The following is a 25,849-nucleotide window of genomic DNA, read 5'->3' on the forward strand; positions in this document are numbered from 1 at the left end:
TATATCTACTACCTAAGGTATTGCAGCCTACAAACATTCTGTGACAGGGCAATGACTAGGACTTTTGCAAGTAATTAAAATAACAGAAATATAATATGGAAGCTGATGTAGGCATAAATGAATCTTCATAATGACAATATCACCACTCAACGAAATTTCCACCCAAATGAATTAAACCAAGTGTTGCAGACATCGTTATGCCCTTACTCATAAATATGCATATTCTTGTTTTGGATCAATCTAATGATCATCATAACAATCGGTACTGGTTACTGAACTTTATTAAACAAATTTGCGATCAATAAATGTTTTCGTTTCCATCTATTCTCAAACAATGTAATGCGATTGCCTTAAGATGAACTTGTCACGCCCATCATCACATCGTAGTTTTTTACAGAATTTTGGCGTAGTTTATAGGGGACACGATGGGTGAATGAATTAATTAAACCTACATTTACATATATATTTATTACAAGTGTCTTACGCAAAAAGATAATAATAATAAAAAGAAGAAAGCTACGTTTGAGTTGCTAATGTAATGCTGTATTTGTAGCAGCTACATGGCTAACATACCATTCCTTGTATCTCAGCTCTGAGCTGTGCCATCGCAATCTGCACTTCCTGCGATGGTGCCTCCCGGATAATCTTCCGTCTGCGTGGTCTGTTGGCAAAGATCTGCAGGCGACTGGGTGGAACCGGAACTCCGGGCGGGTAGTAAGAGCCAGAGACTTCCTCCACTTCATCTTCGCCATCAGGCGAGTCAAAATGCACAATTCTTGGTCTTGGACCAAACTGTGGAAAGAAATTGTCATGTCAGTAAACGTGGCTGCGTAACATCATTGGAATTCATTTCTATCCTAATTCTTGAACACTCTGACTGTAATTATTGTCTGACTTTGTACAAAGTGGACTGTGCTGCTTACATGCACTGCCTGAAGCACTGGTTTATCAGCAGCGGCCTCTTCCCTGCTAGCGGTGGTGGACTCCACCTTCTTCTCGTTCGGCTCTGGTCGAGGTGGCCGAAGGCGGCGCAGAGGCGCAGGTGTTGGTGGCTCATCGACCAGCCTGGGTTTCCCCTGGCTGGCAGGTGGCGAACTGAACCGTGAGAACATCTGGAAATATAAAGCAAGCGGTCTTTAGTGAATGTAGAATTCGATGTGGTGAAGATGGTCATACCAAGTGTGGCTTATTGTTAACTATCATTTCGGTCTCATACCGCAATTTGCTCAGTTTGAACGCTCTCCAGCCCTTGCCACAACCACAAAAAATTAACATTAAGGGATACTGTATTTTAGATGGAAATTACAATGAAACTGAATGGAAAATTGATCGATTATTAAAAACGAGAAGCATTTATAACAGGGAAACAATTATTGAGAATAATGGAAGTTACTAAATGTGTTAACTGTACACTATAACGTTATTCACACTCACTTGGCACTGCACATTTAATTATTTTTCGTAATAACTTGCTATCAAGTCAAATATATTTCATCTGCAAAATTTTCGAAGAACGTTTGGCATTCATAGTCGGATTTATACTGATGGTCACCTTTTCAGCTAACTGAAATTACTGAGCCAAGTTATTTCATTTTGTATGAGCAAACAATTTATATAAACCTTCTGACATTATAAGAAAAAATCCTTTTCTCCTCACTCAATGATTTGTACTCATAATTCCAGACAAATTTTCTGGACTACGACCAGTGGAAAATGAAGTCGTTCAACAAGCACAGAAGTTAATCGATAATGTAATGATGATGGCAAGGGAGGAAAAACCTCATTTACTGCTAGTGAAACAAAGATAAAGATAGTCGATTGTGTTGCTAAACAATATCTGTCACTCAACATTCAAGTCAGCAGAACGTTTTATTTGATTATTTAATGGTTGAAATTGATATCTGAAAACGGGAAGTAATGGTAATTCAATGTACTACTTCTGAAAGTCACCAGTCATTCGAACTATCTCCCTCACCTCATCTAATCCAGCACACCAAACAAAACCAATCGTATGCAGAAATCTACTTAACAGAACACTAAATTACTAAGTATGGGACCACAATCGGAAAAAGTATCTAAAATAAAAATCTCCGCATTCAAATAACACTTTTGATCCATGTATCTGGAAGCGATTTTATAAAAATGTAATGACATTTAGTTTTCTATTATGTCATGAGTAAAAAATTCAGAAGCAAAATAAGCTAATCATAGTTAGTCATCACATCCAGTGTTCATAGACAACTACTACCAAAATCAGATCTAGACTTTGTCTTCATTAAGGGCACCATAGCCTACATATTTGTGTTGTAGATTTGCAGTTTCTTACGGATCTTCAATGAAACTAACATGAGCTTAACCCACTCTGCCTCCTTTGTACCAGAGTTGGATGTTAAAAAACGCGTCTAGAAAAAGTTTAACAATTTAGGAATCTAATGTGTGCTCATGCTACATACGTTTTTTTCTGTTTTTGCACGTATTACGACCATCGCCTAGAAAATGGTTTGGTTTCGTTGATTGTATGGTTCCTGTTTCCTAGGAAGTCGATGTAGTCCATTACACCCTCGGTTCACACGTAATACGCAATTTGAATATCGGTGGTGGCAATGAGAAACTCTATTCTACGATTGTATCATTTTCTCAGTAATTACTACACCAATTTTCATCGCAAAAACAAAATGGATGATTCTCTGTCCCGTTATATGTCTGTTAAGCACCAGCCTAGAAACAAATAAAACTTCACTCCATTCGACATCCTCAAAAAACCTTCCATAATCCTGCGTACGTAAGATACTTAAAATATTATATCGCAACCACAATTTCAGTTTCTAGGCGAGCAGAACTTGCGCAGATCCAAAACCCCCAGTCAACATTATCGATTCGCTTACACATCATAACATACTTTGTCCCATTCTGTCTGCCATTCGGTAACGAATCTTCGTAGTGCTTCAACAGCAGCTCTGTTATGCTCTAGTCATACCACATTTTTTCATGTAGTTTCGATTACTAGCAAGCGGAGTTCGCAGATATACTTTACATACCAAAAGTTTATCGTGTCGTGCCAATATTACTTGTGTTATTAGCACAAACACGAACCATACACGTAAATCTCGCCTGAAACTGTATTAACTAGTCCACAACAGAAGAAATTTCTAAAAAAAAAACGAACAATTTTATTTTCCAGTTTTGCATTGTCACTCAAGCTATGTTAGTTACCATCTGACAGTTTTATAGAGCCTTCAATTGGTAGTATTTACATAACACCTGACAAAGATATAATTCTTTTTAGTTGATTCTACAAGGACAAGTTGGTAAACGAGATGGAAAGAAAGTTAATAATCTGAATTGCCTTTGATGGTACTTATGGATTTCTAAATAGATTAATTAGTTTTACAAAATTACGTAACACGAAAAATAATAGTATCTGATGTTAGATGACGTGTTTCTGATATTTCAGTACGTAAGTTATAGTTGTAGATCAAGTTGGAAGTCAGATTTTTCCTTGAAGCGTATTTTTGGAGATCGCAGGCTAAAATATCAAATATAGGGATAACTGCTTTTGATATGCTGTAGAAAATATTTTATGGAGGACATCAAAAAATGCTTAGAATGATTTTTCCCGTCGTCGTAAGATGCCCCAAAGCAAAACTTATGTTCGTGTTAACAGGACATAGCTTCGAAAGACACAAATGCTGTCATGAGTCAGAAGACGACCTACTGAATGTACAGTACGTAGCAAGCGCTTTCGAAAAAAGGAAATGAATTTCTGCTCCTGTTGAGCTACAGTATTATTGTGCTTGGCGAACTTACACAAAAGACAAATATTCGTCTACCAGTCTCTGATCCGATGTCTCCAACTGCATAATATTGTAAAACTCATTGATCACGTACCTCCTCACTTCTTCTCTACTTCTTCTCACAACCCGAAGGATGCGAAATAGACTTCCTAGAAAGCGCACTTCGAAATCGACTCTTTCTTCGGAAGGTTTGTCAATGAGACTGATGCTACGCAACGGTGCTATCGCTTTTGTGAGCGAACTCATTGTTGGTAATATCACGAAGACAAGCATCTGATATATTCGTTGACAATCTGAGTCTGCTTAATGTAAACCGAACAGATTGATCATGATCAAGAGGCAGTCTGTGATGGAAATAGTCGGAAACGATCAGAATGAAGGAGCTGCCAGGGGTTCAGAGAGCCCCGTTACAGTCGCATGTACTTCTTTCCCGTCCTTCATGAGTAAATCATTTAGGGTTTGTGGAATAATGATTGGCTTTGTTTCAAACGTGTATTCTGTTTATTTCCTTTTCCGATGGTGTAGCAAAAAACAAAATTGGGAGTGGATTGAAGATTTCTTTGATAGGGAGCACGTAGCGAGTTATGTTGGATGATTAGTGAGGGACTGATGTGGGTCAGGGAAGAGATTAGAAACCCGTGCTGCTCACCTTATATATTAATGACCTTGCAGATAATTTTAACATTAGCTTCGGACCTTCCGAAAATGATGTAGCTAACTCCTTTTGAAAAAAACTGCACAACTTTTCAGTTATATCTTCATAAAATGTCTATGTGGTGCAAAGATTTGCATGCTGCTTCAAATGTTAAAAAACTCAAATTTTGCACATGACTGAAAGCAGAAATATTTTATCCTATCACTAGAATAACAGAGTGACCAAACTGCACCGAAGCAAATATGGAAAATGCCTGGCAGTAACACTTTGTTTAGATATGAAATGAAATGATCACACAAGCTCAGTCGTAGGCACATCAGATGGATTACATCGACTCGTTGGAAGGATACTAGGGAAACTCATGGAGACCACTGCTGCAAAATACGGGACGTGTACCATACGGGACCAAAGGGGATTCTTAACGTATACATAGAAGGGTAGCACAAACTTTTACTATTTTGTATGACCAAGGGGAGAGAGTTACAAAAATGCTGAAAAATGTATGAACGCTTCTACATCTACATCTACATTTATACTCCGCAAGCCACCCAACGGTGTGTGGCCGAGGGCACTGTCATTACCTCCCCTTACCTCATCCAGAGACGCACCCTCTCGAAACCTGGACAGCAAACTACACCCCTATGCAGAGCGCCTCTCTTCAAGATTCTGCCACTTGAATTAGCTACACATCTCCGTAATGCTATCACGCTTACCAAATAATCCTGTGACGAAACACGCCGCTCTGCTTTGGATCTTCTCTATCTCCTCTGTCAACCCGATCTGGTACGGATCCCACACTGATGAGCAATACTCAAGTATAGGCCGAACGAGTGTTTTGTAAGCCACCTCCTTTGTTGATGGACTACATTTTCTAACGACTCTCCAGAAGTAACTGCTACCAGTGTTTGTTCCGCTATCATATAACCATACAGTAAAGGATCCTTCTTTCTATGTATTCGCAATACATTATATTTATCTATGTTAAGGGTCAGTTGCCACTCCCTGCACCAAGTGCCTATCTGCTGCAAATCTTCCTCCATTTCGCTGCACTTTTCTAATGCTGCAACTTCTCTGTATACTACAGCATCACCCGGGAAAAGCCGCGTGGATCTTCCGACACTATCTACTAGGTCATTTATATATATTGTGAAAAGCAATTGTCCCATGACACTCCCTTGTGGTACGCCAGAGTTTACTTTAATGTCTGTAGACGTCTCTCCATTGAGAACAACATGCTGTGTTCTGTTTGCTAAAAACTCTTCAATCCAGCCACACAGCTGGTCTGATATTCCGTAGGCTCTTACTTTGTTTATCAGGCGACAGAGTGGAACTGTATCGAATGCCTTCCGGAAGTCAAGGAAAATGGCATCTACTTGGGAGCCTGTATCTAATATTTTATGGGTCTCATGAACAAATAAAGCGAGTTGGGTCTCCCACGATCGCTGTTTCCGGAATCCATGTTGATTCCTACCGAGTAGATTCTGGGTTTCCAGAAATGACATGATACGCGAGCAAAAAACATGTTCTAAAATGCTACAACAGATCGATGTCAGAGATATAGGGGATATAGTTTTGCGCATTTGTTCGACGACCCTTCTTGAAAACTGGGACTACCTGTGCTGTTTTCCAATCATTTGGAACCTTCCGCTCCTCCAGAGATTTGCTGTACACGGCTGTTAGAAGGGGATAAAGTTCTTTCGCGTACTCTGTATAGAATCGAACTGGTATCCCGGTAGGTCCAATGGACTTTCCTCTGTTGAGTGATTTTAGTTGCTTTCCTATTCCTTGGACACTTATTGCGATCTCAGCCATTTTTTCGGTCGTGCGAGGATTTAGAGAAGGAACTGCAGCGCGGGCATCCTCTGTGAAACAACTTTGGAAAAAGGTGTTTAGTATTTCAGCTTTACGAGTGTCTTCCACTGTTTCAATGCCATCATCATCCCAGAGTGTCTGGATATGCTGTTTCGATCCACTTACTGATTTAACGTAAGACCAGAACTTCCTAAGATTTTCTGTCAAGTCGGTGAGTGATGTACACTGAGGCGCCAAAGACTCTGATATAAGCATGCGTATTCAAATACAGAGATATGTAAAAAGGCAGAATATGGAGCTGCAGTCGGCAACGCCTTTGTAAAACAAGTGTCTGGCACAGTTGTTACATCTGTTACTGCTGCTACAATGGCAGGTTATCAAGATTTAACTGAGTTTCAATGTGCTGTTGTAGTCGGCGCACGAGTGATGGGACACAACTTCTTCGAGCTAACGGTGAGGTGGGAGTATTCCCGTACGACCAATTCACGAGTGTACCGTCAATATCAGGAATCAGATAAAACACCAAATCTCCGACATCGCTGCGGCCGGAAAAAGATCCTGCAAGAACTGTACCAAGGACGACTAAGAGAATCGTTCAACGGGACAGAAGAGCAACCTTTCCGCAGATTGCTGCAGCTTTCAACGCAGGGCCATCAACTAGCGACAGCGTGCGAGCGATTCAACGAAACATTATCGAGATGGGTTTTTGGAGTGGAAGAGCCACTCGTGTGCCTTTGATGACTAAACGACATAAAGCTTTACGCCACACCTTGGCCCGTCCACACCAATATTGGACTGTTGATGACTGGAAACATGTTGCCTGGTCCGACGAGTCTCGTTTTAAATTGTAACGAGCGGATGGACGTGTACGCGTATGAAGACAACCTCATGAATCCACGGACCCTGCATGTCAGCAAGGGAATGTTCAAGCTGGTGGAGGCTCTGTAAAGGTGCAGGGCATGTGCAGTTGGAATGATATGGGATCTTGTAGGTCTAGATACCACTCTGACAGGAGACACGTACGTAAGCACCCTGTCTGATCAGCTGCAGTCATTCATGTTCACTGTGCATTCTGACGGACATGGGCAGTTCCAGCAGGACAATGCGACAGGACAATTCGACACCCCAGACGTCCAGAATTGCTACAGATTGGCTCCAGGAACACTCTTCTGAGTTTAAACACTTCCGCTGGCCACCAAACTCCCCACACATGAACATTATTGAGCGTATCTTGGAGAGCTAAACCCGTCGTATTCCTACAGGTTTATGGATAGTCCTGCAGAATTCATGGCGTCAGTTCCCTCCAGCACTACTTCAGTCATTAGTCGAGTCCACGTCACTTCGTTTTGCGGCAGTTTGGCGAGCTAGTGGACCACTACACGATATAAGGCAGGTGTATCAGTTTCTTTGGTTCTCAAGTGTGTTAATCATATATGGCTGAAGTTTCTGATACGTATTTAGCTCCACATTTATCTACTATAATACTGTATACTGAAGCAATGAATTAAAATTTATAGCAGGTACGGCATTCGAAACCAGATCTCCTCCTTACTAGGCAGTTGAACTTTTTTTCACTTTATTTTGTTCGTTATTGATCGTTGCATATGTTGAGGGCGGACTTCCAATGACACCCATTCAAGTTCGTCGTTGATCCATTCACTCTGTTTTTTATTATTATTATTATTACAGATGTCAGATACTGTGCCGGCAACTGCAGACTCGTCCAGACGCTGCAACAGCTGCATGGATCACACTTCTAAGGCTCCCTCCCCCAAAAGAGATTCCATCTCATGTGTCAGCCCTTTGCAAGTGCCTTTCTAAATTCACATAAGTATTGCTGAGGTTTAATCGAACCTGTACGTCAGACGTAGGTAATATTGTAATTATATACAGTTGATGATCCTGAGATAATTTGAGTCTCACCTTTATCTAGTATATAACAACGTCTCAGGAATATCAACTTTATGTGCTTTATACACGAGCTACGTTTGAGGTACATACACGATTAACCCCATTTCGCTCATTGCTACGGTGCTATTGCTATATTGGAAAGCTTCGACGACACTGATGCAAGTTTAGAAGGGGAATTGGAATGGGCTGAGGCATGAAGTGGAATTTTATCGGGGATGGAGAAGTACAAAGGTACTGTGTGCAGGTGTGTCAGGTGTAGTGCATGTGTGGTATATTGCCAGGCGCAATTTCTTTGTGAACTCAAGACCTGAGTTTAAAACCTGGTGCTGGTACATATTTTAATTCATTGCGTCGGCCTACATCATTATCGTAGATATAGGTGACTCTCAATATCTCTCACAAGGGAAGCATTACATAGCATCCATTTCAGATATAGTGGTTAGGTGGCCAGTGGATAACCTGTCAGAAACTGAACACATACCAAGAATGAAATCAGGATGAAGATGTACCAAACTATGGAAAACGAAGCAAAATAGGCACAGTGAACCGTTCAAGCTCAAGACGTACAACATCGACAGAATTTCATGTGCCACGGTGTCATGGTTATGTGGCTATGGTGTTGGACTGTGAAGGAGGAGTGCTGTGTTCAAATTTCTCTCGCGCCCAATTATTTTCTTTCTTTCATAGTATGTTGAACTGTCTGTCCGATCATTAACGTATCTGTTAGCTGTATTTAAATTTGTGTCTTTGTCGTGCTTAACGTCCGTTTGCAACAGAGACGTGTTACAAAGGGACCTCCAGACATACGTACCTCCCATTTTTTCAATGCAAGTACGGCATGTTACGACTCTTGCGTTCCGTTTTGAAAGTTTCGACTCTCGAATTCCTTGTAACACCATTTATTTGTTGCATTCAGATCTGTGAGAGGTCTAAGCGGCATCTCGCCTACTCTCACTACTCATCACATTTACTTGCGACAGTAATATATTCTTACCACATGACTCATGTTCTATAACCAGTGTATAGTACGACAATTGCCTAGACTTCAGGAGAAGAACAGACACGTCAGTGGCCAGACGGGCAGTACATATATTTGTGAAAAACATTGTGCACGAGGGAGATTTGAACACGGATTTTCTACTTCGCAGGCCATCACTGTGACCACATAACCACAACGCTGTGCCTCGCAACTTGCTCGATGTTGCTCATCTTCTGCTTGTCAGTTCACTTTTTCTATTTCGCTTCTTTTTTCACAGTTCAGTACTCCTTCTTCGTATTTTTATACTTGATCTGTCATCCGCTGGACCAGTTTACCGTAGAACATGAGGGTGGGAGTCTCTCTTGTCAGGAACGTCAACTGTAAATATAAATATATTGCAAATCTTGTCAAGAATCTATAATTGTCTGCTCCAGTTCTACAACTTTGCAACCAGATTTCTGTACGCTTCACATTTGAACTAACCCCAGACAAAAGCACCCAGCCGATTGAGATAAGGTAATCTTGCGGGCCTAGGTAGAGGCTCCATTCCATTTATCCAGTGCCCTAACAACCATATATCACTTTCCAGAACCTTTAATCACACACAATTATAGGGAAATAATTTCTACTGAAGTCAGTGGCAGCTCATAACCACCCACAGGTATTTATCCGCCAACGGCTCTTGGCGGACCCATGTATACTGCAAATATTTTTGTTCCATTGTTGTATGCTTTCATCTGTGTCAGTTCTCTTTATTAATTGCGAATAGAGTTGGGTAACCGCCGTAGGCTGTTGTAGACTATCACAAGTAACCGCAGACTACGGTAGAGTTCTTAGAATCTTTGGTAAGTTAATGTTGTATCTGCATTACCTCTGGTTTTGGACTGTTGCATACCTATCGGACATTACCTTCTAATGATCGTTTTCTTTACGTATGCAGTCAGTGTCTTACTACAGTCCTCTATAAACCGGAAGCAGTATACCGTTTACAAACTGAATGAGTATATGCAAAGGAACATTTTTGTTCCAAACAATTATTCTCTTGTCTGTTGCTTAAGAAAAAACAGAATTTACAATAAACTGAAATTTTCATTGCTTACTTCTGGTTTTATTCGAAAATTGTTGATTTATAAGGTGAAACAGAGGGAATTTCTAGTAAATATATAGAAAACAATACAATGCTATCATATAACGCTAGGAAATGGTATTTCCTTAACAAAAAAGTAAAATCAGAAACCACAAAACAAAAATATAACAAACAAGTCGTCAATGCTTGGTCGAATTTATATAAAACATGTTACTGTTATTCATAAACAAGTTTCACATTTATCAATCATAACAAGGAACTTCGGAATTGGAATTGCAGTCTGCGGAATTCCGAAGACTGCAAGAGCTGACAAGTGCGAGAATTATCGCACAATCAACTTAACAGCTCATGCATCCACGTTGCTTACAGGAATAATATACAGAAGAATGGAAAAGAAAGTTGAGGGAGTGTTAGATGACGATCAGTTTCGCTTTAGGAAAAGTAAAGGTACCAGAGAGGCACTTCTGCCGTTGCGCTTGTTATGGAAGCAAGACTGAAGAAAAATCATGACACGTTCATAAGATATGTCGACCTGTAAAAGCATCCGACAGTGTAAAATGGTGAAAGATGTTCGAAATTCTAAGAAACGTAGGTTTAATCCACAAGGAGAAACGGGTAATATGCAGTATCTACAAGAGCCAAGAGGGAATAATAAAACTGGACGACCAATAACGATGTGCTCGGATTAAAAATTGTGTAATACAAGGATGTAGCGATTCTACTCTACTGTTCAACCTCTGCATTGAAAAACCAGTGATGGATACACACTGAAGAATTACAGCAACTGGCACACCTGCCTAATATGGTGTAGGGCTCCCACGAGCACTCAGAACTCCCTTAACTCGTCGCGACATGGACTCGACTAACGACTGAAGTAGTGTTGGAAGGAACTGACACCATGAATACTACAGGGCTGTCCATAAATCCGTAAGAGTACGAGGGGCTGGAGATCTCTTCTGAACAGCAAGTTGCAAGGCGTCCTAAGTACGCTCAATAATGTTCATGAATGGGAAGATTGGTGGCCAGCGGAAGTGTTTAAACTCAGAAGAGAATTCCTGGAGCCACTCTGTAGCAATTCTGAACGTGTGGGGTGTCGTATTGTGCTGCTGGAATTGCCCAAGTCAGTCGGAATGCACAATGAACATGAAGGGAAGCAGGTGATCTGACAGGATGCTTACGAACGTGTCTCCTGTCAGACTCGTATCTAGACGTATCAGCTGTCCGACATCATTCCAACTGCACACGCCCCACACCATTACAGAGCCTCCTCCAGCTTGAACAGTTCCCTGCTCACATGCAGAGGCCATGGATTCCTGAGGTTGTCTCCATATCCGTAAACGCCCATCCGCTCGGTACAATTTGAAACGAGACTCCGCCGACCAGGCAACATGTCTCCAGTCATCAACGTCCAGTGCCGGTGTGGACGGGCCCAGGCGAGGCGTAAGGCTTTGTGTCGTGCAGTCATCAAGGAACACCAGCGGGCCTTCGACGCCGAAAACCCATATCGAAGATGTTTCGTTTAATGGTTCGCACGCTGACATTTGTTTATAGCCCAGCATTGAAAACTGCAGGAGTCTGCGGAATGGCTGAACTCCTGTCACGTTGAACGATTCTCTTCGATCGTCGTTGGTCCGGTTCTTGCAGGATCTTCTTCCGGCCGCATCGATGTCGGAGATTTGATTTTTTACCGGATTCCTGATAGTGACGGTACACCCGCGAAAAGGTGGCACGATGAAATTTCCACTTTCTCGCTACCTCGGAGATGCTGTGTCCCATCGCTCGTGCGCCGACTACAACATCACGTTCTAACTCACATAAATCTTGATAAAATTCCATTGTAGCAGCAGTAACCGATCTAACAACTGCGCCAGACACTTGTCTTGTATATGCGTTGTCCACTGTGACGCCATATTCTGCCTCTTTACAAATCTCTGTATTTGATTAAGCATGCCAGTACCAGTTTCTTTGGCGCTTCAATGTAAAAGGTTCAGGAGTGGAATTAAAATTCAAGGTGAAAGTATATCAGTGATACGATTTTCTGATGACATTGCTATCCTCAGCGAAACCGAAGAGGAATTTCACGATCGGCTGAATGGAATGAATAGTCTAATGAGTACAGAATATGGACTGAGAGTAATTCGAAGAAAGGCGTAAGTAATGAGAAGTAGCAGAAATGAGCACAGCAAGAAATTTAACACCAGGATCGATGGTCACGTAGTAGCTGAAGTTAAGGAATCCTACTACCTAAGCTGCAAAATAATCAGTTACGGACGGAACAAGGGGGACATCAAAAGCACACTAGCACTGCCAAAAAGGGCATTCTTGGCCAAGAGAAGTCTCCTAGTATAGAACCTTAGCCTTAATTTGAGGAAGAAATTCCTGAGAATGTACATCTGGAGCACAACGTCGTATGGCAGTGGAACAGGGACTGTGGCAAAACCGAGACAGAAGAGAGTCGGAGCATTTGATATGTGATGTTATAGATGAACGCTGAAAATTAGGTGGACCGACATGGTAATGAATGAGGAGGTTCTGCGCAGAAGCGGAGAGGATGGGAATACGTGAAGAACACTGAAAAAAAGAAGGGACAGGACGATAGGACATCTGTTAAAACATCACCGAATCACTTCCTTGGTGCTAGAGGGAGTTGTAGAGAGAAAAAACTATAGAGGAAGACAGAGACTGGAATACACCCAGCAAATAATTGAGATGTAGGTTGCAAGTGCTACTCTGAGATGAAGAGGTTGGCACACGAGTCCAATTCATGGTGGCCCACATCAAACGAGGCAGAAGACTCACGAATCAAAAATGTAAAAAAAAGCGTTGGATGCAGACACCCATTATAGTTGGTTTACTTTAGCATATGAAATGTACAAAAAAATCATCGTTTTCAATGTACATCAGTTGTCACACTTTATTTAACTTCAATGCATGCTAACCCAATTTCATGAAGCTTCAAATGGAGAGTACTCATTCTGTAGATTTACATAAAGAAAAATGTTATCGTTTGATGAGTCCAGTGAAACTATGAAGGTGGAACGCAAGATAGACAATCAAAACATGCAGAGTCAGCAAACATAACTTCGATGTGGTGGAAACCAAAAGTGATTACTTCTTCAGCTCTGAACAGTTTAACATCAATTTCATCGAATTGGAAAAAATTAATGATCTAACTACGGCTTGGATGAACATCAGATGCATCCGATTAACCAAACAGAAGCGCCATGTAATACAGTTTACATACCTTCATAACGACGATGTAGTGAGCTTTTAGAAACGGTTTAGAAATAGGCCAAACTTCAGGACATTGCGCTGAACCTCTAGGAGACCAGAGTCCAAGGAAGAAAGACCTTGAGTCAATGCCGTGCTTCATTCCGCCTCTTCACAATGTTTTTTACAAGTACTTACCAACTGCTACACAGATAGGCAGAAACTCCAGGAAAAAGTGTTGTCAAGAGATGGGTGTGATGCCAGAAAATAATATTTAATTATGCAAGGCATTACCTTGTACATGTACATCTGCCAAGAGACAGTTAAGCTGTACAATTTTTATTCCACTTACTTATAATGTTTATATATTTTTAGGCCTGAATTGAGTGCATTTTATTTGAAAATCCAATAAACTACATTTAATATGTGTTATGAGTCAGCTGAATGTCATTTACGACCCTCGATATCTCAGATGACTTTATCTGTGGTTGAACTTTCAAGGTCAATATCTCAAATCATGCAGTTTGTTGTTATTTCTCTCTGGGATAGTAACCTCCATATAGCAGAGGTTTCTTTTCGTACGAGCGCTATTCGAAGACTGCTGTGACTGTAATGACACATTGTGCCCTTGTTTGATGTGGACCAGACCCCGAACACCATCAGTCTGGCCCTAAGTAACGACTCAGACATTAATGGTATATGATCAGCCATAATTATTGAACGCCTCCCACAACTAGTGATTTGCACAACGAATAGAAGAAAAAGTAAGAGATTTATTCGGTTAACGCATAAAGAGTCTGTTGGGTGGTTTCTTTTTCAGTCTTTAATATCAATTTCAGAAACCATTTCTGGCCTGGATCGGTCTGTTAATGCGTCAGGATTGGCCAGGAGGGGGAAGCAGCAGGCACCCGTAGAGGTGAAGAATAAAACATAGTTTAACCTGTGTGAAGTTTTAATGTCGTAGAAAGGAAAGGCAGGCCTGGAGAAGCCGCCGAGACTGAATGGGCGCCAGCCCAAGAGAAAGGAAGGAAGGCGTCTAAACGGTTTTGAAGCTGCTAGCAGAAGAGAGCGAACGGTGTGTCCGTTCCCGGCAGCTGGCCGCGGTTCCACCCCCACGTGACCACCCCTAAGCCTCCGTATTGGTCGGTCAGGTCGTAAGACGCGCAGTTCGGTAGCGTTACCTCGTCAGCAACACGTGAATTTAGGTGCTGATGGTTCAACACGTGAGTTTCAGGGTGGTTCTGTCCAGTTCTTTGCAAAGTGACTGAGACACTGCAACTTACCGCCAGGCAGAAGGCACTGACGAACATGAAGTGAAAAAACAAAAATCAAATTTTTATATTAATAAACCCATTCAGTAACTGCCTCCTACTGTACAGGTCTCTTTGACCGCTATTAATGAACACTAAGTTACACGTTCTCCTATAAATGACCACTGTGGAAGGTAGAACCTCCGACAACGCTGTATTGAGTCAGCTGTGCTGTTCACGAATTTTCTGCAAGTATGATGCAAGATCTCTTCATTGCTGGAGCATGGTAAGTAGTAACTCATTCTCTCGCAGTATCTGTTCACGAATTCCGATTCTGATTTGTCGTCGTTCACCAGCACGAATTCATTACAGATATTCGTAAGGAAGTAGCTACACACAACACGAATTTAATTAACGCTTTTGCTATGTCTCTTATTCGTAAAAGCTGGGCATAAACAAATATCTTTTGATAATTTTCTTCTAAAGTTGGATGTACTGTACTATAAATAAAACACATTACAGTTCTGTATTATAAGTCCCTTTGAGTATCTACTTTTTCGGAATGGAACACACTGAGTCATTCTACATGGATTCCTACGGAAAAAAAAGTGTTCCGCTTAACGAGTGTCGGTTAAGAGTAAAATTCAAGAACGAATCATGCTCATCAAGCGAAGTAGCGCTGTGCAGGGTAAATCTTAAGGTCAAGGTCAAACAATAAGCAGTTCACTGGGTTATGACTACTACAGTGCCACTCAGTGTCTCGCGTATCAGGCATCAAGAAAACTTAGACAGACTATAGCTCTTGGCCCTTGGGACTTTGTTTGGCTCTGAGCACTATGGGACTCAACTGCTGAGGTCATTAGTCCCCTAGAACTTAGAACTAGTTAAACGTAACTAACCTAAGGACATCACAAACATCCATGCCCGAGGCAGGATTCGAACCTGCGACTGTAGCGGTCTTGCGGTTCCAGACTGCAGCGCCTTTAACCGCACGGCCACTTCGGCCAGCTGGGACTTTGTGAAACAGCCAGTATGGCCCTTGGGCTAAAATGTTTGGAGACCCCTGATGTCGACTAATAATGCTGGTGTTCAAGAATTTACTATTTGTGATTGGAAGCAACTGTTCATGATATGCTTTTTGGCAATGTTTTGAGTACTTCTTACATTTTGGCAATCTCCCACTTAGTATTTTATATCGCCTTACATATTCCCTTGCTACATATTTTTCATTTTCGGTGAGAGTGCCACAATCATAGAAGAAATGCATTTGCTATTGTTGAGAATGCCACTAGTTGACGTGTTTGTGGCCAATATTTTAACCAGACCACGTAAGGTCCAACTCTCTGTAATCTGATACCTCTAAACGAACCTATCGCATTCATCTACTGCATGGGAACGGTCTGTTGTCAACAAAGCAACCACAACGAACTTACATTGTTTTGTCAACAGATGGTTGCACTCGTACTTTATGGTCGATAAAGTAACCACAAAGCAGTCTCAGCTTTCAGCCGAAGCAATGTGTCGTAACTTTCCTGGTAAGTCTTCACGTTTACAGGTATTAGCCGAGTTACTATGTTTGTATAGTATAATATCGATATAGTGACTATAAACTATCTCCATTTCCACTGCATCTCGTACAAACTGCTGCGAAATGAATTTTTTTGTCTCGTGTGTGCAAGAAGACGTACATAATCTCAATTTTCCTTGAGTTTACGAAAGTTCAGTTGTAAACATATGTGTCTGGACAAGGTATATAGTGTTATTATGGTACCTCAGTATTTTCTTGAAACTTTTATCAAACAGTTTCTGAAATGTAGCATTGCGCTCACATGCTATAGGCAGTTTTACACATACTGACTTACTATCGCAAGGTAAATTTTCTGTGAGCAGTGAGTTATACCGGAACATGGGGAGCCGACGGAGACGTTTTCAGTGCATCATTTACTTCAAATTTTACTGGTTATTTACATTTACAAAATTAAATCGACTTATTTTGATACTACAGTGTAATATACACATGCAAATGATTATCTGACTCCTGTTTCACTGCATGTAGTGCAAAACACTGTGAGATGAGATTTTTGTCTCGTGTTGGCAAAAATGCGTACATAATGATAATTTCCCTCGACTTTATCTTAATATTTCAGGTGCAAAGAAATACCTCTGCACAGGTTATTTTGTGTTGTGTTGGTACCTCAGAGTTTACTTGATATATGATCTATACATGATTTACGTGATATATGATTTACTTAATATATGATATACTTCATTAGTTTACATGATATAGTTTCAGAATTATAGAATTGCATTCAGTAAATAGTTTTAAACTGCGTCCGTGCTTCTATATCGTATTTTTATATTCTCGTACAAAAATGAGTGTCCTAACATAAAAAATATTTTTTATACAGTTTAAATCAAAACATCTTGGAGAAAATCAGGCTTGAGCACTTCTGAGAAAGAACAGCTTCTCTTAGGAGATGGGTTTGACGACACTGACACGAGTTCTTAGTATGGAGGAAACACAGAAGAATGGCACGTTCTGGCAGTTACTTCCAGAGGACAAAGTTGAGTCAAAAAATGTAGAAGTATTGCTATATATTTCTATTCCACAATCAGAGTCTAAAATTTCTAATACGCCGCGTCAGCTGAAGTTTTCTAAACAGACAACGAACCCAGTATATTTCTCCACTATTTTTGGTACCGTTTGGTCTCGAACTGACTGTGTGTCTGCATTCGCCTCTAGGCGTAGGTGGATGAAAGCGGTCTGTAACTTCATTGATGCAGCAATGTATATATACTTTACAAGGAGACTTGCGTTCTTGCGGGGAGTACTAAAACTCTGCCATATCCAATACTTAGAAATATCCTGGCGATGAGCTGATTGAAAATTTCTGCTCAAAACCGTAAATGGAACCGAAACCCAGGCCACAAATAGTAATTAGTAGATCAAAATTTCAGAAAAGCGCTGCATGATTCCAAGAGATACTGCTCAGAAATGTGACCGTGTATATGCCTACAGCAGGTACATCAGGTGGTGTGCATTTCGCAGCTCACGAACCAAACCTAGACGTAGTAAGTTAACAAACATTACTTGCAGTTATGCCCGCACACCCACTGTCGTCGCGACTGCACAGATATCGCTTCACCGTTTCCCCCCGGCAGCGAAGCTGATCTCAAAAGTTTGTGTATATATTGTCCCGGCTAGTTAAGAACCATTCCCTGCCGTGTGCGTCGGGCATAAAACATCTCTGAATCACGTTGTGAATCTAATTGTGTGAGCTAGCAGTTGAAATTTGCTCATACGCTTTCAACCACAACGGACACAAAGACAGTGATTTTATTACTCGGGAATAACATAGCAATCGGGTTCAACTCTATTTTTTTCTAATTTTTATTTCCCATATAATTTGATTTAGTTTCCTTCCTAGTCAATATGCCTTCGTTAAATCCTATTATCTGTTTATATCAAGTTTATCAGCTTTTCTCGATAACTCTTCAATATTCACAGATATAATTGTCTATGTTCTAGCTGATTTTTGGGATTTAGAAAACACAGAGAAAGTTTCGTATATATTCTGTTTTATTGACACAATTTGCTTCTTAAATTAAATAGATCGCACTGGGGAATCAATGAAGAAGGAGTTGATCCTATTGTGTCCCGTTTCGATATAATAACAGTCAGTTCCTATGACCAAAGATACGATTTCCCATGAAACTGTCCTTATTATTAATATCTGATAAAACATAAATAAGTTTCTGGCTTTACAATGTCTAAGCTTCTTAATTCTCACGACACGATGTTAATTATAGGTTCGATTTCTTTCAATGTCTGTTCAGCACAAATTTAGTCTTTCACCGGGACTATATCTCACGTCTCCTTTATTATCAAAATCGCCTCCACAACGATCGGCAAAGTCATTAGTATAATAAGGTCCAACTATTTTCTGTCCCAATATCTCAAAATAATCTATTATCCACCACTCCAATGTCTAATCCAGTTATCGGAATGACATTTAATAAGGCTTATACTCCCTAACTTCCGGCTACCACGGAAGACTGCGAACATGCGCCACTGAAAACAAAGACGCAAGCGAGATAGCAATGCTGCGCATTGGTTCACATATTGTATTCAAAACAAAATGCAACTCTTTTATGTCTTCCTTGGATTCCCTTTGTACTACTTTGCATTACTCTATTTCAAGTATCTACTCTTTGTAAAATTTACTTAACTATTACTTCGAAACACAACTACCGTTTTATGGCTCTTGGGTCATTCCATATTACATAATTTTAATCACATATTCGTGTCTAAATACCCACTCTCTAAAGAGCGGTTACACAGTGCAGTTTTGAGCAAATAACGCTTTGGACACTTGCACCAGCAGAATTAAGCAACAGAACAAACCTGGCTTATGACTTATTGTTTAATGTATGGGTCTTTTGTATCTATTTTTATATACACATATAAAGTACCAGATGATAACGACCAATAAAGCTTTAGTTTCTTCTGTTTACTGCTATCTTAATGAAAGACCCCATTTTTGCAATGTTGTTAAATTATCGACCACTAAAATAGCACTTCCAGAGAATGGATTGTGGTCGATATTTTGCCACGCATTAAAATTTATAGTCATTAGTACTACAAGATTTTTCAAATCCTACACATGTTTTATGGGACTGGGACTGATTTGTAATCTAACAGAAACTTTTGCCCAATGAACTGCTAACTGACTCGCTTGCATTTTGCCTTGCTCCATGGCGCACAATTGTGACACTGAAACAGTTGCCACGATTCGCAGAATTTGCGTTCCCTTTACACTTACATTAAAATTAACTGCATTTTTAATGGTCCAAATTAGTTCCGGTTACAATTATTTCTGTTTTCAAAGGATCATACCCTATCTTTTTTAGTATCAGTGTCCGCATCTTCAAGAAAACCCATTCTAGTTGGCAAACGAGAATATCATTTCCCTAAAAACTTTCCACTTGACGTTTCATCTAGTGTGTGTCCACTGATCACTACATCTTGTTCCTATAAGTACTTTTTGAATAACGAAACGTAAGCTTTTGAAAGATATAGAGTTAATGTTCCACTCCGAACTAGTTGCAAGCCTGTGACATTATACGCCCGGTATAGTTATCTTTGGGCACTTTTCGGTCAGAAAACGTCACAGACTTTGAAAAGTCATTCATTTTCCTTGATAAATGGTTATGCTCAAGATCAGGAGGATCGAAGCAATGTGCCTTATGTGCCTGACGTTAAAATATACTAGAATTTAGTGGCACATAATTCCAACTTAACATCATCTGACTCTCTGATACTTTTAGAGTTGAAGGTCATCTGATTTCACAACTACATTCATTCTATGTCTAGTAATTCCCATAGGGACCTTAGCTTTGTTCATCTAATTTTTCTCTTTCTGTGTACAGCACATGATTCTTGTCTTTCGGAAGATGTGGACAAATGCTGTGTAACATTATTTGTATGTATGCCCAATCTTGGTTGTTCTAGCCACATATTTCACTTAAACCATTATATTTGTACCAAAATCTCTTGATGCTAGATTGTAGCCACCCATTCTCTCGAATTCCACAATAGTTACCTAATGGCCTTAGTACAGCAAAACTGTATTGAAAGTGATCTTACTGAAATAAATTTCACTGATGGGAAAGCCTTATTCCTTTCATTTGACCTTAATGATCAGATCAACCAGTTACTTTCAGACTTAAATTAGTTTCATAAAAGATGGTGGGATTTAGAAACCAATTATCAGCCACTACTTCTTCTACTATTCCTGGAAATTTCTTATTTGGGAACGTGATAGAACGTATTATAGTAATTCCAGGTGCTGTCTGTCTTTAATGTCCGGTGTCAAATAAATATCGATTTCCTCACACATTTTGCGACTTTGCAGGTATTGTCACTGTTTGACTTGTACCCTCTCTAATAGTTACATGCTGTGCAAAACATATCGCTGTTGGAGCCTCTGCACTAACAAAAAACTATTAGCTTCTGTGTTCGCATCTCCACCACTGAAGTACAATACTCAAAGAGCTTATTGCACACTGTATGTCTACGGCATTTTGATATTATCCTGTATCCAGCTAAGTATATATCCTTAATGTTAATTTTCTTTCAAAATAAATTGTATTTAGCATAGCCTAACGCACCTGGAGAAATATCTTTTGCTTTTTCGGTTTATTTTGTGGTACGAGTAGCTCATCTTTAATAGTATTGTTGTGTGTAGCTGACTATTTGCGCTCTCCAAACGCCAAACTTCAGCTTTTCGATTAACTGCTGCTGCTGTGTCTATAGTTAGTTTGTATCTCTGTTTTTCGGAAATATTTGCCATTTACTGAAATTATTAGAAATCCCTGGGGTTCGGTGACATGTTTCTGTCAAGTAGACTGCGTCTAGAAATTAGTAATGTAAGTAATCTCTTAAAGAAAACATTCATATGAAGGCAACGTTACATGTTGTACAACAATTTGAGGTGCGATGCACCAGTCACGCACATGTATGACTGGCACGGTAGGTTGAACGAATCCCGAGGCAGTAAGGCCTGTTGATCACTCAAAGAAATATACGATTTTCTTCTTAGTGAAAGCAGCATTTTTAGTGACTTTCCTGATTTCATCTTCATTTGTAGATTCAAAGTTACGGTCCAAAAAGTTACTTGTACCTGCAATAATCAGTACACATCCTTCTTCACGAATATCCTTCGCCACGTACTGTAACGTCTAGAAAGAAACAAAAACAACATATTATGTAGTAACGAGAAAATTATATGTATCATATTGTGTTATTGTATAAAATTATGTATTTTTTTATTATTTATTTTTGAGAATATCTGCGTCGGTGAGTAATGAAACCGCCACAGACGATAAATGTCGAACAAAGATTAAAATAAGTAACTAGTATATAATACGTGACGAATAGCAATTTCTTTGTCTTCTTCATCTGGGAGTCGAGCGAGTAAGATATCCTGTGTCGTAGTAGCGAACGCTAGTGTAGCATTCTTTTGTCGAGACTAAGAGATGTACGCCATTACGTGTGAATTCATAAAGGTGTGTAACAATTGAAATATTTAAATGTTTTAATAGAGTTATGTAAATGAAAACTTGCATTATTAATTGTTAAAGCTTGCTTGCCTATTATCCCATCCTGTTGAGACATTTTTCAGTTATATAAATATTATCTGTGGAGCTGAGCTGCGTGGCGAACGAAAGAGCCGCTGCCGCGGCGTATTCAAACGACTTCCAATATAGTCTATCATACCGCAAGGAAGCGGTAAAGTAACAGTAAAATAATATTATTTCTTTTAGCTTCCAGACTTGCAGTGCAGATCAGCAGATTTTATGATGTGTTGCAGGTTGACGCGGGCTGCTGATAGTATATAACTCACAGTACAAATAAGTTAATGTACCGTCAAAATCTACTAGGAATCTTGCTGTGCTCCGTTCTGGTCTGGCAAACTTTATAGTGAAAACGTATTTTTTTAATAGTCTCATGTTCTTGTGCTAGTCGTGGCATTGAATGGTGTTTTACCGAGAAACAAAATCCACTGCAAAATTTTGTTGTTGAACGATCATACGAACTGTAACATCAGTGTTCATAACCAAGTAATTTCAATTTTCAATAACTATAAAGTAGGGAAGATATGTTGATTTTTAGAATGAGTTACAGTCACGAAAAAACGTTCCTTTAATTGTAGGCCAGATACAGAACAATAAGATCTCAATATATATATTTTGCTTTGTTAAAAGGTAATGATGATAAAGAAATTCAAAGCACGGCATTATTAACAGATATTTCGCGGCTCTTTTCGTATATGCGATATTAAAAAAAAACGCGAAAATACCTTGTAACACATGTTACAATGCTGCACCAAAGCTTGACTCAAATGCAGCTGGTACTAAGGGGTGACTCCCCGCAAGTTCTGCATTAATTCATACATTTCCTATCATGTAAATTGCCTGTCAGAAGCACCTTCTCGGCCTTTTCTTCACTCTACAATTATTAACCATGGATTGCCCTTCTCCTTACTTGTCCGACAGTTTCTGAGCTCTTACGGTTGTCTGGATGATGCTGTCTGCAGTCTACAAAGCCCTGAAGCCGTTGGAAAATTTTAGACTAAATGTGGCTCACCTGTATCTTCTCTTAAAAATGTTGCCTGACCTGTCAAATCTGATCACAGTAAACTGGTCACCCCATTCGTAACGACACTGAAGTTAACTCCAGGGCCAACACTCTTCTTCCGCTTGTGCTGCTGCCGGTCTAACTTCGATGTATTTCCTTTCTAACTGGTTACTTCATACGTTCCTATGGAAAATATCCATACGCCGTCTTCTCACTGTCGATTATTTTTCACTTTCACATTAGTATACTGCGTGCAGAAAGTTTTTAACACTCAGTGTCCCGCTGTCGTAATATTACTGCGCTTTCTACAAACGGGAATATTACATTACGTCACGTCAGATACGGCGATTTTCCACGATTTCAAACGCATTTTTACGGCTCTCGAAATCGACTGTTAGATCTGCAGACTTCGTAGATGACAGTAGTGATATCAGTTGCAGAATTCACGGGCTTCAAGATCTTTTTAACTATCTCTTGCTTCATGGGTATTAGGTGACGATAGAGTTCTTTCTGTTTTGTGTGCTCTTATGTTGAGTTGAAATTCAAAATGAGCAGGAAAGAGGAGAAAACTTTAGACAAAATAATTTAGAAAGCCTCTGATGACGAAAACTTAGTATTCGATGACGATTCGAATCACACGTCGTATGAATGTTGTAGTAACTGCGGACTTTTTTGATGATGGGTTTCTGCATATGTTTGTCGCGTATTTTCAAAGATTGTGTTGTCATTCATGGTTCTCCTTCAGTTGTATCAGGAGGTGAACGCCAGAGTAGGGGTCCACTGAATGTAATGTTGCGCAGCACTCGGCCATGAATGCAAAATTTTGCTTTGATCTTCCGTTTCGATGTTTCTGTAGATATAAAGTGGCTGTTAAAGAAACATAATCAGAAATATCTGGGTCTACTTACATATTTGAATAACAGATCTCCTTTTCAGTTTATGTCCTGTACTGATTACAGTTAATTCATATCCATGTCCATATTCAAGACTTAGCCCTAGCAATACCAAAGTATGTGTATTCAAAGTATAAAGTATAATAAACCTAAAATGTGCCTACTACATTTTTGTACACATGAAGTATAACATCAAAAAGTAAAAAACGGAAAGAGATATTTTAGTCAAACTACAGGTAATGGGAGCTGCCTGCTGGACCAGAACTGTAAGTATTAGAAATTAACTATGCAAGAAAAAACCACAATTAAACACGTTTTAAGGTGTTTTATTTAAATCAAAACAGACTGGCTTGTGAAACTCCGCTCACAGGGCAGTTTCAAGTAGCTGTGGTGTTAACGAAATAATCGGAGGGTAATTAGGGTCAGGGTGTTCACAATGAAGAATATAATCACAAAGAGTTGAATCTATGCCCGTCGGCAGCTGTCTGTCGTCCGTATTCTTCTTCAGATACAGAAATCTTCTCATTGCCTCAGGAACAGGAGCGAGTCTTCTCTTCATTCGTGTGACGAACCCGGGTCTCTCTGCCAAACCATGGTTTCGCCGGTAATCTCTCTTGTTCCGATACATGTCGAGTAGACTCTCCATTAAACGCCCAATCCACGATGTGGGTGGCGGGTTCTCCTGTGAATGAGAAAAAGAATTATTTTTATTACGCCACTTCCTTGAGCAACACTATATCTACTACTTAAGGTACTGCAGCCTACAAACATTCTGTAACAGGGCAATGACTAGGACTTTTGCAAGTAATCAAAATAACAGAAATATAATATGGAAGCTGGTGTAGACATAAATGAATCTTCATAATGACAATATCACCACTCCCCGAACTTTCCACCCAAATGAATTAACACAAGTGTTGCAGTCATCGTTATTTCCTTACACAAAAATATGCATATTCTGGTTTTGGATCAATCTAATGACCATCATAACAACCGGTACTGGTTACTGAACTTATTACACAAATTTGAGACCAATAAATGTTTTCGTTTCCACCTTTCTATAAAAAATGTATTGCGTTTGCCATTAAGATGAACTAGTAACGCCTCATCATCACATCGTAGTGTTTTACAGAATTTTGGTGTAGTTTACAGGGGACACAGTGGGTGAATGAATGAATTACACCTACATTTACATATATATTTATTACAAGTATCTTACGCAAAAAGATAATAATAAAAGGAAGAAAGCTACGTTTGAGTTGCTAATGTAATGCTGTATTTGTAACAGCCACATGGCTAACATACCATTGCTTGTATCTCAGCTCTGAGCTGTGCCATCGCAATCTGCACTTCCTGCGACGGTGTCTCCCAGATGACCTTCCGTCTGCGTGGTCTGTTGGCAAAGACCTGCAGACGACTGGGTGGAACAGGAACTCCGGGCGGGTAGTAAGAGCCAGAGACTTCCTCCTCATCTTCGACACCAGGCAAGTCAAAATGCACAATTCTTGGTCTTGGACCAAACTGTGGAAAGAAATTGTCACGTCAATAAACGTGTCTGCATAACATCATTGGAATTTATTTCTATCCTAATTCTTGAACACTCTGGCTGTAATTATTACTGACGTTGTACAAAGTGGGCTGTGCTGCTTACATGCACTGCCTGAAACGCTTGTTTATCAGCAGCGGCCTCTTCACTGCCAGCGGTGGTGGACGCCGCATTCTTCTCCTTTGGCTCTGGTCGAGGTGGCCGAAGGCGGCGCAGAGGCGCAGGTGTTGGCGGCTCATCGACCAGCCTGGGTTTCCCCTGGCAGGCAGGTGGCGAACTGAACCGTGAGAACATCTGGAAACGTAAAACAAGCAGTCTTTAGTGGCTGCAGTGTTGGCTGAGGTGAAAATGGTCATGTCAAGTCCAGCTTATTGTCAAGAAGGATTGACTTAAACCATCATTTCGGTCTCATACTGCACTTTGCACAGTATGGAACACACTCCAGCCCTTGTCATAACCATACAAAAAATTAACATTAAGGAATACCGTTTCTTAGACTGAAACTACAATCAAACTGAACAGGAAACCGGTTGATCACTAAAAAACTATAAATATTTGTAACACGGTAACTG

At 40.1% G+C, this 25,849-nt stretch overlaps 1 protein-coding gene across 1 annotated transcript; it reads right to left on the reverse strand.

Annotated features, from left to right (window-relative positions):
• Positions 1-919: 919 nt before the first annotated feature.
• LOC126419365 (uncharacterized) lies at positions 920-25,571 on the reverse strand. The gene is made up of 4 exons (XM_050086552.1): positions 25,383-25,571; positions 25,037-25,252; positions 24,100-24,413; positions 920-1,112 (listed from the first exon to the last, which is right to left on the reverse strand). Exons 1-4 carry the CDS (start codon positions 25,569-25,571, stop codon positions 920-922), a joined length of 912 nt encoding a protein of 303 aa, XP_049942509.1.
• Between the last annotated feature and the right edge of the window lie 278 nt (positions 25,572-25,849).

The sequence above is a fragment of the Schistocerca serialis genome, chromosome 9 (assembly GCF_023864345.2).
Source record: "Schistocerca serialis cubense isolate TAMUIC-IGC-003099 chromosome 9, iqSchSeri2.2, whole genome shotgun sequence".
Classification (NCBI taxonomy): Eukaryota; Metazoa; Arthropoda; class Insecta; order Orthoptera; family Acrididae; genus Schistocerca; species Schistocerca serialis.